Consider the following 15391-nt stretch of genomic DNA (forward strand, 5'->3'; position numbering starts at 1 on the left):
ATAAATGTCAATACTATTGTGGGGTTTTTTTGGTATGTAACTCCATTTTCACTTCTTACAGGTTCTGAAAGTCCTGATTCATCGTGAGAACCCTGAGTACTTTCTTCATAGTAGCAGTTACTGGGACCGCTGTGTAGTAGTGGGCTACCTCTCCCCAAAGACAGTGGCAGACACGTTTGAGAAGGTAGTGGCTGGCAGGCCATAGGGTCCCTCTTGGACTATGTGATCTGCCCAACACCACCCCTGGAAGCACCATAAGAAGTGCTTTCTCCCAAAGCCAGCTGCCATGTGTTGAAGCAAGATGGTGGACGATCTCTGCTTGATCTCTGCTTCCCATCCGGGCTTCCTTTCTGGCTCAGTTGCTCTGCTTTCTTCCTTATTTCAGCTGCAAACTGGCATAGGGCTTGTATCTTAGGGTGTCCTCTATCAGTCTCAGCTGTTCTGCTCTCTTCCCAACTTCAGCTGTAAGTCATCAGCAAATGGCTCATCTCTCCATGGGGCCTCCGCTATTCAAGCCTCCTTTCTGTTAGGCTCACAGAGCAGAAAAATGACAGCTCTCTTCCTGTGTCTGTCTCAATCAGTCTTTCTCTGTGTTTCCACTTATATTAGAGCCAGCAAGGAGGCAGAGACCCAACCTGAGTTATGCCTTACTGATTGATGTAGTGCAGTCAAAAGCCCTAAAATCAATCTTAATCAAGTAACCTAATCAAAGTCCCTTCAGCTGAATTTACTTCAACCAAAAGTATCACACCCACAAGAATAAATTAGTTTATAAATATGATTTTTATTTTTGGGATTCATAAAATAATCTCAAACTGCCACACTGGCTTATGGGGAAAATACACCTAACATAAGCTATAGAATATAGTTAGTAGTAATATTTTGATGCTTTTTCATCAGTTGTAACAAATGTTCCACAACAATGCAAAGCATTGTTGATAGGTTGGTATATGGGAATCTTGTATATTACGCATGATTATTTTATAAACTCAACTACTCTAATTAATAAGTCTACTTCAGTCTATAGTTGCATTCCCCCTTTATGTTCATTTATTCCTCTGTCTTGAGGATTTGGGGATGGTGATGTCCACTCTGCTTTTGACTGAGAAGGGGGTTTAGATTCCATGGGCAGATGGATGAAACTGTCTTGCTTGCAGTTGTAGATATTGTTTTTGGGGTGGGCATTGTCTGTCATCATCCTTTGTTAGTTATCCTGGGCAAGTCCGATGAAGTGGAGAGTATGTGTTAGCTGCAACTCTGCTGAGATTCAGAGCTCAACCAGCATATGAACACAGCCCAAAGATTTAAGTCTCTGGGACACATTTAATGGGTATAGTGCTAATTATAGGTTCAATTAAAAAGGGCATAAGAACCATGTGTAGGAAAATCATAAATGAGTCTAACTGATACATTGGAGGGATAGATTAACATATTTTCCAAGGTAAGCCCCTCTGATATGGTGTAGAATTTCTGGGGTTGTCTGCCCTGCGTATAGTGTCCAGATGTCTCTAGATCCCTCAAGATCCTCCCAGCTTGAGGCACTATTTACTGCAGCAGTGAGATCCTCCTAAGACAAGCATAAGTAAAACCTCTGGAATGACCTCCCAACTCACTTTGAAATATCTTAGCCATAAAAATTCATTTGTATTTAATATTTTCCCCTCTTAATCAATGTCATTTTTTCCAAATGCATTGCTAGTTGGCCTTTGGTAATAATCCCTTAGTGCCAGGGAGGCTTATGCCTGGGAGTCATGTCCCATGCTGGGGGGAAGGTAGTGAGTTTATATGCTGAGTTTGGCTTAGAGAGAGGCGGCCACATCAGAGCAACAAGGAGGCTTTCAGGAGGTAACTCTTAGGTGATATATATTACTAGGCTATGTTTGAATTTCACAAGAACAAGGGTCATAAGTCCTCCTTCATGGGCAATGCCCATGTACTCTAGAGATTCTTGCCACTTACAGAGGATGTATCAGGACTCCTCTGGCTGGGAATTCAGTATTCTGTGGGTCTCCACCCACTGAGACAACACCCCATGACCACTTGAACACATTCATATTCCTTGGAGACATGCCCCAGGTGCACCCCTCAGCACACATGCCCCCACCACTGACACCCACCCCAGTGATCCTCCTCTGTCACAGCTGCGGCTTTTCTGCAATGCAAAACCTCTGCCAAAGCAAAGCAATAATAAATATAAGCAATACAAAAATACAAAATAAAATACAATTTTTTTGCATGTTATCTATCATCCCTGTAAGATGTTATCTTTTACGTACAGTGACAATTTCTTCTGTATGTTCCCCCAGTGTCTTTTTTTCCAAAGAAGCTTTAGGTTACAGAAAAGTCACATTGAAAGTATAGGGAATTCCCATATACTCCACCACTCCCCCTCTCATGATTTCCCCTATTAATAAGGTCTTACATGAGTATGGTACCTTTCTTACAATTGATGAAAAAATCTTGAAGCGCTGCTTCTAACCATAGTCAATGGTTTACATTATGGTTCACATTCTGTACCATACATTTTTACAGGTTCTAACAAAATGCATAATGGCCTGTATCCATTATTCTAAGATCATGCAGAACGATTCCAGTGCCCTAAAAATGCCCCATGCTCCATCCATTCTTCCCTCCTCCTCCCCTCTGGATCCTTGGTAGCCACTAAGTTGCAATTTTTAAAGAATAAGGGTCATAGTTACATGCATTAATATTGAGGACTTGACATATTGTCCATCTTTTTATTAGGGACTGTTTTCTCGAGAGAGACTTGCATCTCTATTTGAGAACATAGCAGGACGCCCCAGGATGGGAGTGTAATATTTTCTTGCTTATTGTGTGGGTCTCCACACACTGCAATAATACCCTATGACAAGACGAACACTTTCATATTCCAGAGGCATGCCCTAGATGCACCCTTTCCCACATATCCCTCCACCCCCAACACCCTGCACCAGTAACGCTCCCCTGCGCCATTTGCTAAAAGAACATTCCCACCATTGTAGTTTTAACCACAGACCTACAAATCCCAAGTTGACCCGTTCCTTCCTCCAGCCCTCCCCCAGTTCCATGGATAGCCCAACCCATAGTAGTGCTTTTCACAATAGCCAAGAAGTATAAGCAACCCAAGCATCCAACAACCGATGAATGGATAAATAAATGTGGTATATATTATTCAGCTGTAAAAGGAACGAAGTTGTGATACATGCTACAACATGAATGAACTCTGAAGACACGTTGAGTGAAATAAGCCAGACACAAAAGGACAAATATTTGATTTTGTATATATGAAATACCAAGACACAGATAGTAGATTGCAGGTTACCTAGAGGCCAGGCAGTGAGGGGAATAGGGAATTATTGTTTAAGAAGTGCAGAGTTTCTGTTTGAGGGTATGAAAAGATTGGGTAACGGATGTTAGTAGTAGCAGCACAATACTGTAATTGTAATTAATACCACTGAATTGTACACTTGACAATGGCTAAAATGGTCCCCAGGTCCCATCCAATCTACCTCTGTTTTCTCTCAATCCATCCACTTCTCTCCAGTAGAAGCCAAGACCCCGAGCTTTCATCCTAACTCTGCTTCCTACCTCAGTTCCCAGCACCCCTTATCCATCCTTTGCTCATAGCAAAAGTAATCTTCCTAACACACTTATGACAAAGTTGACAAAGTTAAGCCCCTGCCTAAAGCCCTCTCTCTGGAGGCTGCCCACTGCCACCTGACCTGCTGGCAGTTATGCGTGTCCTTGAAATTCCAGCACTGATCCAGCCATCTGCACCCGCACTGCTGTCTGGAGCCTGGTTCCCGGGCAGGTCCCTCATTCTCGCTGTGACCTCATCACCGAGCCTGGTCTTTGCTTCAGACACCTACCTGCCTCTGTCATCACCTTTGCCACATCCTCATTCTGACCTTAATACTATTATTTATCAAAAAAGACTACCATACCCAACGTAGCCTCCTCCTAAGCAGTATCTGTGAAATCATGTTTGATGTGCTAATTGCATTTTGTCTAATATACATTAAAATAACATTTTAATATTGTTTATACCTCACCTAAAATCATCCCTCCGGTCATGATGGAAAACCCCAGCCCACACCCATGCCTTGCTCTAAGGTCTCAGTGAGGATGTCACTCTTCATCTCTGCTTCAGACTTGTTCCCCCCCATCCTCACTGCACTGACCGGGGGTCCTTCAGGAAAGTGCTGGGCGCCTGGCACGTGCTGGGCAATACTTGTTGAACTGCGCAAACCACTTATTGATTTAAACCAATCTATCAAAAAATATTGGAAAGCAGGAAGCGGGCAGCTGTGAAGGCGCCAGAGGCCTGGAGAGTCGAAGCCCAAGGCAATCCTGAAATGCTCACCCCGCCTCCTTGGAGCCCAGGATCTAAGGCGGGGTGAGCATTTCACTCTCAAAGTCGGTGTCAAGACCCCATTTCATCTTTACAACCAACTGGTGAGGTGTTGATGTTTACTGCTCCCACGTGACTGCTGAGGAAATTGACCCAGGCACTCCCGCAAGTCCCCCAACTAGCAAGTAGCCCAGCCCCACTACGCAGCTTCCAGATCCAGGCCCTCCAAGCCTTCCCTGCCCCGGCTCTAGCCGTTCCTTTGGGCACCAAGGAGCAGGCAGGGGCTGCGTGAGGCTGCAGGGTGTGACTGGGGCCCAGCTCCCCAGGCTTCCTCCAGGAGGCCCACTTGAGGGGCAGCAGTCAGCTGCGGCTTCCCTAACGCTCTCGCGCACCACGCCTGCCCATCCCTTGGTCTGCTCCTCGGGACTCAGACTTCTGTTAGGATGGAGGAACTCTCCAGACCGCTGGCTAAGCCACCCTCCTGGCCCACCCAAGGACTTTGCTAAGGAACTCACATGTATAATTCCCGTCTATTTCCTGTCCTATCAAAATTCCCTACTCTTTCCCATCAGTATACAAAACATGTTTTCATTATTTTGATATCTCTCATATTTAAACAAAAAAAAAAGGAAAGAAAAAACAATCCAAAAAACCTCCAATGAGTGCATTTCTCCTATCCCCTTGACAGCACTGCTCAGAGGATTCTGGACTCACTGCCTCCACTTCCACCAGCTCACACCATTCCATGCCAGGCCTCCTCTGACCCTCTTGGCAGCAGGATGTGATGCCGGCGTCCACTCCTTCCTCATCACATCTCTAGATTTCCATGCTTCCATACTCGTCACTGATGGCGCTCCTTGTCTCTCTGCCAGCGCATTCTCTTCCTGACCTCCCAAGTCGAGGTGGTTCAGGCCTCAGCCCTTGGGGCTCTGCTCTTCTCTGTCTACACTCACCCCATCAGCCTCCAAGCAGTGTGTGCTGGGAAAATTTTAACAGCTGGCTCTCCGGATGGCGATGAAGGGGTGTATGTGTATATATGCACACGTTCACTTATTATAAAGGTTACTACTATAAAGGAATTGTAATCCACAATTTACAAATAGTAATGAAAACCCAATATTCCTTACTATAAATTCCATATAAAAAAGATATTTAAAAAATTCTGTACAGCCAGTTGATTCTCATAGGAGGTATTACTTGATTTTTGCTCAACTCTAGAATCCACAGCCAGCCAATGGTTGCAACTGTCAAACAAGTATAGTTCTGACATGAATGTCAGTTGATATTTTTGTTTACCTGATGGAGTAAGATGAAAATTAAACAACAGAAACACATGTCGGAATTCTACTGGCTTGTCAGTTAGCAACTCCTTTGCTGAATCAGAGAATGGTTATCAAATACTGTAAGACAATTTTCTCAATCATTTGTTATTCACAATGTAACTGCTAGAGATATAACATACGTTCAAGTTTAAACAGCATTAACATTTTCTTCATCTCTTTAAGTCTGGATAATTAAAAAAAAACACAATATGTAAAGCCTTGATTTGTAGCATTTCCCAATTTCCAAGGTGTAAATATTCACACCACATCCTATTTCAAGCTATCAACTTGATGTCCCTGAACATGGAGTTGAGAGGAAAAGAACAGGAGCACATCATCATGTCTTATTTCCACTATCCAGGTACAACAGATGTAAATAGCCTTAAGAGCACAATAATAGTAAAATGTAGTAAAGTTACCAGAAAGGGATGTGCTTTTTTATCACCTTTTTAAAAAATTTAGTTTTAAATTTACATACAGTAAAATTCACTCTTTTCGGTGTGCAATTCTAAGATTTTTGACAAATGCATAGAATCTTGTGACTACAATCAAGCTACAGAATAGCACCCACCCACCCCCCAAAGATTCCCATATGCTGTCCCGCTGGGGTCAATCCTCCCCCTTCCCTTAATTCCTGGCAACTCCCTTTCTCTAGTTTTGCCCTTTTCCCAGAATGTCATATAAATGGGATCATACAGTATGTAGCTTTTGGAGTTTGGGTTTCTTTCACTCAACCTAATATGCATTTGAGATGCATGGATATTGTTGTGTCTATCAATACTTTATTCCACTTTATTGCTATTATAGTACATTGTGCAGATGTACCATTGTTTGTCCACCAGATGAGGGACTTGTCTACTTTTTGGCAATTACAAATAAAGTTGCTGTAATCATTCCTGTAAGGGTTTTTGAGTGAGCATAGGTTTTCATGTTTCTGGGGTAAATGCCTAGGAGTACAACTACTGTGTTGCACAGTAAGTACATGCTTAACTTTACAAGAAATTATCAAACCATTTTACGTAGTGGCTGTATCATTCTGTATTCCCACCAGCAATATGAAAGTTCCAGTTGATCTTTCTCACCAGCAGATGGTATTATCACTTTTTCTTTTACCCACTCTAATAGATGTGTAGTAGTATCTTATTGTGGTTTTAATTTGCATTTCCCTCATGACTAATGATGTTGAGCTTCTTTTCATGTATTTATCTGCCATCTGGGTATCTTCTTTTGTGAATTGCCTTTTCAAATCTTTATTGGGTTGTTTTCTTATTGATGAGTTTTGAGAGTGCTTTATATATTCTGGATCCAAGTCCTTTTATAGATATGTGATTTGCAAATATTTTCTCTTTTCATTTTCTTAATGTCTTTTGTAGACAAAAAGTTTTACATTTTGATTTAGTTCATCAAATTTTTATTTTATGGATTGTGCTTTTGATATTGTACTGAAGTTCTCTTTACCTAATCAGGGCCACAAAGATTCTTCTCCTGTTTTCTTCTAAAAGTTTCATAATTTTACATTTAGGTCTATGATCGATTTTGAGTTGAATTTTGTATAAAATGTGAAGTATAGATGTCCTTTTTTTTTTTTATATGGATGTCCCAATGGTGCAGCACCATTGGAGCGGGGCTGGCACCCTTTGAATTACCCTCAATTCACTGTGTAGTCTCTTTCTGAACTCTATTGTGATTCACTGATTATGTGTTTGTCCTTTCCTCAATGCCACACTTTCTTGATTACTATAGCTTTATAGGAAGCCATAAAATGAGGTAGTGAACCCTCCAGTTTTGTTCCTCTTTTTCAAAACTCTTTTCACCATTCTAGTTCCATTTCCATATAAATTTTAGAATCAGATTCTCAATATACAAACATTCCTACTGAGATTTTGATAAGGATTGCATTGAATCAATCTATAGATCAATGTTTGGGAAATGACATCTTAACAATATTACGTCTTCCAATCCATGAATTCCATAAATCTCACCATTATTTAGGTCTTGATTTCTTTCATCAGTGTTTTGTAGATTTCAGTGTATAAATCCTGCCCACATATTGTTAAATTTACATGTATTTCATTTTTTCAATGCTGCTGTAAATTGTACTGTTTTAAAAATTTTGATTTCCAATTGTTTATTGCCAGTATATAGAAATACAATTAAGTTTTGTACATTGAGCTTATATCCCATGACCTTGTTACACTCATTTATCAGTTTTGGGAGTTTCTTCGTAGTCCACACAATTTTCTACATTGACAATCATGTCTTCTGTGAATAGAGGTTTTTATTTATTTCCAATGTGTATACCTTTTATTTCATTTTGTCTTATTGTACTGCACAGGACGTCAATTAAAATGTTGAGTTATTCCCAGTCTTAGGGAGAAGGAATTCACTTTCTCCTATTAGTTGTGGGTTTTCATGTTTTTTGTTTTTTTTCCCCCCAATCAGGTTAAGGATGTACTACTCTCATCTTACTTTGCTGAGAGTTTTTATCATGAATGGGTGTTGGATTTTGGCAAATACTTTTTCTGCACCTATTGAAATAGATGTTTTTTCCTTCTTTAGTCTGTTAATAAGATTGAGTTGATTAATTTTCAAATATTGAACTAGCTTTGCATTTCCAGGATCAACCCCATTTGGTCATGGTGTATTAGCCTTTAATATATATTGCTGCATTGAATTTGCGAATTTTTCAGGATTTTTGCATTGAGGATTCTGGTAGGGACTTCAGGAAAATCTAAAGTCCTTACCACAGTCTCTTAAGATCCCACTCCCCCAGCCCACCCCCACCCCTGGCCTCACTGCCGATTATGAGGGATTATTGGTCTGTAGATTCCCCCCCTTGTACTGCCTTTGTTTTGTATTGGTATCAGATTAATGCTGACCTCATGAAATGAGTATGGAGGTGTTCCCTCCTCTTCTATTTTCTGGAAGAGAATGTGTAGAACTGATATTACTATTTGGTAAGATAGCCACTGAAACCATTTGGGTCTGGAGTTTTCTTTGTAAGAACGTTTTAACTATGAATTCAATTTCTTTAACAGATATAGGACTTATACAGGTTATTTATTTCTTCTTGTGTTTTGGTAGTTTGTGTCTGTGATAGGCGGAATAATGCCCCTCCAAGGATGTCCACTTTCCTAATCCCTGGAACCTGTGGATATGTTGCATGGCAAAGGGGCACTGAGGTTACAGATGGAATTAAGTTTGCTAATCAGTTGATTTTAAACTAGATTATCCTGGTTTACCCAGGTGGGTCTTATGTAATAACAAGGGTCCTTTAAAAGTGGAAGATGGGAGGCAGAAGAGGAGGTTAGAGTGATGTCATATGAGGAGGACTTAACTCATTTTTGCTAGAAGATGGAGGAAAGGGGCTATGAGCCAAGCAACGTGGGCAGTTTCTAGAAGCTGGTAAAGGCAAGGAAATGGATCCTACCCAGAGCCGACAGAAAGTAACATGCCCTATAGAAGTCTTAATTTTGCCTCATGAAACCCATGTCAGACTTCTGACCTACAGAACTCTAAGAAAAATCTGTGTTGTTTTAAGACAATAGCTTGTGGTAATTCATTAAAGCATCAACAGAAAACTAGGAAAGTGGATGTAGCTCAGCGACTGAGCTCCCACCAACCACATGGGAGGTCTGGGTTCAGTTCCCAGTGCCTACTGGAGAAGATAAGCAAGACAGTGGGCTGGTACGGCGAGCTGCTGCAACAAGATGATGCAATGAGATGGTGCAACCAAGAGACACAGCAAGGAAACACAATGATAGATGCAACAAAGCAGAGAGCTTGGGTGATTAGACGCCCTGGGTCCCAGGTTCAGTTCCCAGTGCCTCTTAGAAAGAGAAGACCAGCACACAATAAATGGACACAGCAAATGTAAACAATGAGGGGCTGGGAAGAAATAAATAAATGAACTCTTAAAAAAAAAAAAGAAAGAAAAAGGAGTCCTGACACTAAAAAAAACCCAAAAAACAGAAAATACAGATTTTTTTTTTCAAGGAATTTGTCCGTTATTAAGCTGTCAAATTTATGCACATAGCAGTTTGTAATAGTCTCATTCTCCTTTTAAACTTTTTGGGTCTGTAGTGCCATCCTCTCTTTCATTATTAATAATGTAGTATTTGTCTTTTTTTAAAAAAACAACCAATCTTTATTATCATGTTTTCTCTTTCAGGTTTTCTGCTTTCAATTTTATTGGTTTCTGCTCTTTATTTCCTTTTCTTCCTCTTTCTTTGGGTTTAACTTGTTCTTATTTTCCTAGTTAAAAAAAAAAAGGCTTTTTAAAAATAGAAGTTACTGAATTGTAACATTATAAAATTTAATTTTCAATAGTGGTTATCTTTAACCAGCATTATGGTTAACCAGCTTGCAAGGTTTCTGAACCCACACTGCCCACAAGCTGGTGTGAGCTGGCTCTACACACAATGCTCCCAAGTCTCTTCAGATGTGACCCCTTCTCTAGGCTCCACATTCTATCTCCAGCTTTCTCAACATCCCCATTTGAATGGCCAACTGATATCTCAATATAAACATGTCCAAAACCAATGTCCACTGAAGTCCTAACCATTCTTCCCCACTCTTCCCTTTATCTGCCTCATTTTTGTGAATGGCATCTCCACACACCGCAATTTTCTCAAACCCCAAAGTGAGGCTTCATCTTGGCTCCTCTTTCTGCACACCTCACATCCAGTCAGTCAGCAAATCTTCTCAGCTCTATCTTTAAACCACTTCTACCACCTCCTCTATGACCACCTTAGTTCAAGCCTCATCACCTCAGCTGGATTCTGCAACAGGCTCCTTGCTGCTTCCATCCTGTCCCTGTGTGGTCTGTTCTCACACAATAAGAACGATTCTGTTAAACGTAAGTCACAGGACTCAAAACTCTCCAATGGCTCTCATCACAAAGAAAAACCTACAGTCCTTACCGCAGCCTCCAAGATCTCCCTCCCCATGACCTCTCTGGCATCAGCTCACTCCTCTCCCCTCAGCTGACCCTGCTCCAGGCACACTGGCTTTCACTGCTTTTCTTGACTTACTCAAGCCCTGTTCCAGCCTAAGGACCTTTGCATCTGCCAATCCCTTAGCCTTCAAAGCACTGCCCATACCCTCACACAGCTCCCTGCCTCACTCCTTCCCATGCTCCTCCTCAGAGCAGCCTTCTCTGACCACTCACTCTAAAACTGCATCTCCTGACATCTTTATCCCCGTATTGTGGGGACTTAGGGCCACTAGCCCACTCCCCAGCCCTGTTGTCCTCCCACGTGAGGAGCAGGGAACCATCAGCCTGTGCCCCTCACAGCTCTCCTCCCAGTCCCCTTCATAAGGCCGAGAGCCTAGGAGCGCCACCATGTGATGGGCTGGAGTAAGAGGAAAGTAGTCTTTAGAACCTGGCAGGACGAGGTGGCATCTCCCAAGTCCGGGTGACTAAGGTTCTCCTACCCCCGTGAACTTCCCTCAAGTCAGGCCCAGGGCATGCCCCTTGGCCACAGCGTGCAGCTTGGTGCCCAAAGGGAAGGCAGAGATGGGGCTCCTGCCAGACCTACGGATAAGAGTCAATGATACGTTGGGTTGTAGAACCAGAGCCCACACCCAGTCCCCCCCCGCTGGAGGTCTGGTCATCTCTGCCTCCCGGAGGGCTTGCCTCAGGACTCAGGCCCAGGAGGTTAGAGGCCCAGGATGAAACCCGATGAGACCAGCGGGAAGGAGCCAGCAGAGCAAACGCTGCCCTGGCTCCAGCACAACCCCACGCCCCCCAGCTCTGTGTATGTGGGGGCGGGTGAGAAGGCGGGCGTAGTCCCATCCAGTTCATGGCTCAGCCTCCCGGCGCTAGCCCAGTTTCCTCACTAGAGCCCTCCACCCCCCACACTTTCTTTGGCTCCCAGAGACCTCCCTAGTTTGTGGTCTGAAGGTCAAAGTCTCCCTTCTGCTCTGACCATTTTATGCCGCATACCTGGCGGCCTCTGCTGGTGTTTCTCCTCCCAGGGGGCCTCTTGCCCACACTCCGGATGGGACCTTGGTGGTCACAGAGCCCTGAAGGTCCCTGGGGAGCCCCAGTCCCACTGTCATCCTGCTTGACCCCAAAGCCTTCCCGTGGCCGGCGGCAGCAGCCCCCTCACGGGCTTTCCACCCTCGCGCAATGCGCCCGCTCCCGCAGCCTCGGTGCTCGCCTCTGCAAGGACAAGCCCAGACCAGGCCTGTCCCCAAGCCCTACCTCAAGCCTCCTGTGTGCCAGGAGCAGCCCAGTTCCCGAGCCTCGCCAGCCCCTTCTGCAGCCCACGGCAGGGCTGACATTCCCTTCACCTCAGCCTTAGCCCAGCCCGGCACCTCCTTCCCAAGCCCTGCCCTGCTCTGCCCAGGCCGCAGCTGCTCTGGCATCTCTCTGGACCCAGCAGGTCTAGGTCCCCCACTCCACTGCCTGTCAAACTAAACTTCCCCTTTCTCAGACGCACACCCAAGGCCTTCCACAGCATGGTCCAAATCCCAGCTCTGTTAGCCACAAGCTGTGTGATCTCAGGCAGCCCTTTAGCCTCTCTGAGCCTCGACTTCCTCACCTGTAAAATATCTATTTCAAAGGCTTTTTGAGAGAGTTAAAAATAAAGGCTATGAGGTAAGTAGTACCACAAATCTGGTAGACTTTTGTGTCTGAGCCCCACTGTGTCCCAGCCTGTGAGGCTTCCTAACTGGAGGAATAGTTACTCCAAAGCATCAGCCTCGGGTCCTGCTTCCGTCCTCCCTCCTGGGAGGCTCTGTGTAGGCAACAGGTCTTCTCCCAAGCCTGAGGTGGGCAGGAGAGCGGCCGAGGCTGAGGAGAAGGTGACTGTGCAAAGGAGCTGGAGGGAAGGAGGCCACCTGCTTTCTGTTTCTCTGGACCTCAGTTTCCCCTCGGCTTAGTGAAGCTGGAATTTCTACGTCCTCGGCCAGAGCCAGGGAAAGCAGGGACCTGCCCAGCACTGGCCCTGCCTCCGTTACCTCCTGGCAGCTGGGAGGGGCTGCCTGAGCCCGCAGGAACGAGCCTCTGGTGCATTGGGAAAGGCTGAAAAACAAACACACCAGAATCCAAATCAGGAAAGCCGGACCCGGGGTTGCCATGGCAACCTCCAGCAGGCCCCAGCCTGGTGCTCGGCCCCTCTGGGGTGGGGGCCAGGACTTGCCGGGCTTGGCTGCCCCTGCGGCTTCCTCCCGCAGCCTGGCCCAGCTCCAGCCCCGGCATGGGGCAGGGGCAGGGGCGTGGAGAGGCTCCTCCCCCGCTGCCCGCGTCACAGGATCCCTTGCTCCCGCCATGGCGCCCCCACCCAAAGGCCTCTAGGGTCTGGCAAACTGCTCAGCCCCGCCCCCCCCTCAGGCCCTGGCCAGGCACGTCCTCCGTCTGGGCTGGTTTGGCACCCCTGGTGTGAGGATGCCCTCTCAAGCTTCCACCAGTGCAAGGGGCCTCAAAGCATTACTTTGGCACAGGGTAGAGGGGGTGATGAGGTGACCCCCGGCCGTCCCTCAGCCAGGTGGGCAAGGAACCAGCACAGGGCTCTGTGCTCTCCCCTTTGATAGGTAAGAAAACAGGCTCTAAGGAGTTCAGTGACTTCCAAGGTCCAATGGCTGCTGGGTGACGAAAGCTGGGCCTGAGCCAGGCATTTCCAGCTCCTGAGCCCAGGCCCGTCCCTGGGGTCTGCGACTGCAGAGTGCCACGGGGGCCTCAGGGTCTCATCACCCACAGGCTCTCCCAACTCCCCCCAGGGTTCCCACACAGTCCCCCAACCACAGTGCTGTGCCCAGTCTGCAATGACAAACAGGCACACAGTAGACAGACAGGAGTGGCCTTCATGCTTCCATTTAATGGCCCAGTCAGCTCTGCCCAGAGGACCTCCGTGCCCCAGGGGGGCAGTCCTCCCTCCTGCTTGGTGGCCCCCATGCACGCTGGTACGGTGCAGCCTTTCTGGCAGCGTTCCTGTGCAGTCCGGGGTCGGCCGGGCTGCCTCATCTCAGCTCCTGCAGCAGGCTGTTGACGGAGCCCAGCATCTCCCGGAAGTAGCCCTCATCCTCGCCATTCTGGAGCTCCAGGTTGGCCAGTGCCTGGTACTCAGCCTGCAGGCTGGCCAGTGTCCTGCCGAGCTGGGGGTCTTGACGGTAGTGGTCCCGGCAGGTGACCAGGAAGGCGTCCAGAGTCTGCAGCACCTTCTCGCGGGCATCATGCTCGGGCAGGGCCAGGAGGTTGGTCGTGATCTCGCACCAGCCCTGTTCGCGCAGGCCTGGAAGGAGGTGCACCTGGCGATACTGCTGCAGCTTCTCAGGGGATGTGTCACGGGTCAGCTCAGCCTCTTCCTCGGCAAACATCTGCCATGCACACAGCGGGCGCCAGGGCGGGAGTGGGGGAGAACACAGAGAAAACCGTCAACTCGCCCCAAGTCAGCTCTGCCCTGCGGGTGCCAAGGTGTGGCTGGCCCTCAAGTCCCCACCCGTGCTCTCTGTCCCCTTGGGCCTCAAAGGATCTACCTGGGAGAAGGCCAGCTGGGTCCATGGCTTCACACATGCTCGCCTACCCATCCATATGTCTAGCTGTCTGTCCATCCCATCCACTTGTCAAAAATAACTGAGCACTGGGCCAGGTGATGGGGAAACCTAGATGAAGATATGGTTTCTGCCCTCTAGGAGCTCAGGGTCTAGCAGGACCATAAAAATTATCTGAATGACTCTTAAATAGCCTGGCAAATTTAACCAGATTTAGTATGAGGGCAGACAGGCTGGGTTCAATTCCTGCTTCACCACTGACTAGCTGAGCGACCCTGGGCTGGTCACTTAACTTCAAAGTCAGCGCCAAAGTCAGCAACTCTTACATGAAAATAATAAAATCCCACCAGGACTGTTGGGAGGACACGATGAAATAATGAACATGCAGCCAGTGCCCAGCATACGGTGCATGCGTGACAAACGTCAGCTACAAGAACAAGAACTATTAGGCCATACACCTCTCGACAAACGTTGGCTGCAGCAGCATCACTGTCGTCGTTGTCGTGATCAACTCGTGATCAACAGAGCCGTCATTACAGCACGATAAGCACACCCCCTCGGGGAGGGAGCGCCTGCTGCGGGCGTGAGGGGGTGGAGCGAGGGCATCACCTCCTCCAGGCTTCAGGGGTAAGTGGGCAGGGACCCAAAGACACAGGGTGGAGGGCCAGTCCACGCCCCAGGAGAGCCCAACGACAGGGCTGGCTGCCCCGTGTGAGGAGCGGCGGCTGTCGTGGCTGGTGGAGCAGGGAGCCCGAGGGCTGGGGCAGAGCGCGCAGAGCCCTGGGAGCCCCTCCAAGGGGGTGGTCTTGGCACCGAGGGCCTGGGGAGGTGAGGAAGGTTTGGGCAGAGGACTCCCGTGCTCGGCCTCCGTCTGTAAAGGACGGAAACCCAGCTGCAAGCAGCCTGCTACGTGGGAACCAGGTCTTCCAGGCTGCCACAGGCAGGAAAGGAAGCGCCTAAAACCTGACAAGCAAGCGGCTGCTTTCAAATGTCAGACAGAGGCGAGGCAGAGGTTATGTGCCGAGGTGCCTCCTGCCAGCTGGACTAAAGGTGCTGTGCGAAGGAAGGAAGAAGGAATCCCTGCCCTGACCCCAGGAGGGAACGGGGCCTCAGAGCACCGGGGAGGCAGGAGGCAAGCCTGCGAAGTGGCCCTCCTGAGCAAGCCTGGTGGCAACAGGAAGCAGGGCTTAGGGCCTTGGGGCTGGCAGGTGAAACCCGAGCG

At 47.1% G+C, this 15391-nt stretch overlaps 1 protein-coding gene across 12 annotated transcripts in view; it reads right to left on the reverse strand.

Annotated features, from left to right (window-relative positions):
• Positions 1–9796: 9796 nt before the first annotated feature.
• The window catches only part of SIL1 (SIL1 nucleotide exchange factor), a 336574-nt gene continuing 330979 nt past the window's right edge, over positions 9797–15391 (reverse strand). For all 12 annotated transcript variants that reach the window (XM_023584479.3, XM_071218308.1, XM_058279470.2 and 9 more), the window contains one exon: positions 9797–13995. In XM_023584479.3, the coding sequence (XP_023440247.1) occupies positions 13639–13995 (357 nt within the window). In that variant the 3' untranslated portion in view covers positions 9797–13638. The remainder of the gene's footprint in view (positions 13996–15391) is intronic.

This window comes from Dasypus novemcinctus, chromosome 2 (assembly GCF_030445035.2).
Source record: "Dasypus novemcinctus isolate mDasNov1 chromosome 2, mDasNov1.1.hap2, whole genome shotgun sequence".
Taxonomy (NCBI): Eukaryota; Metazoa; Chordata; class Mammalia; order Cingulata; family Dasypodidae; genus Dasypus; species Dasypus novemcinctus.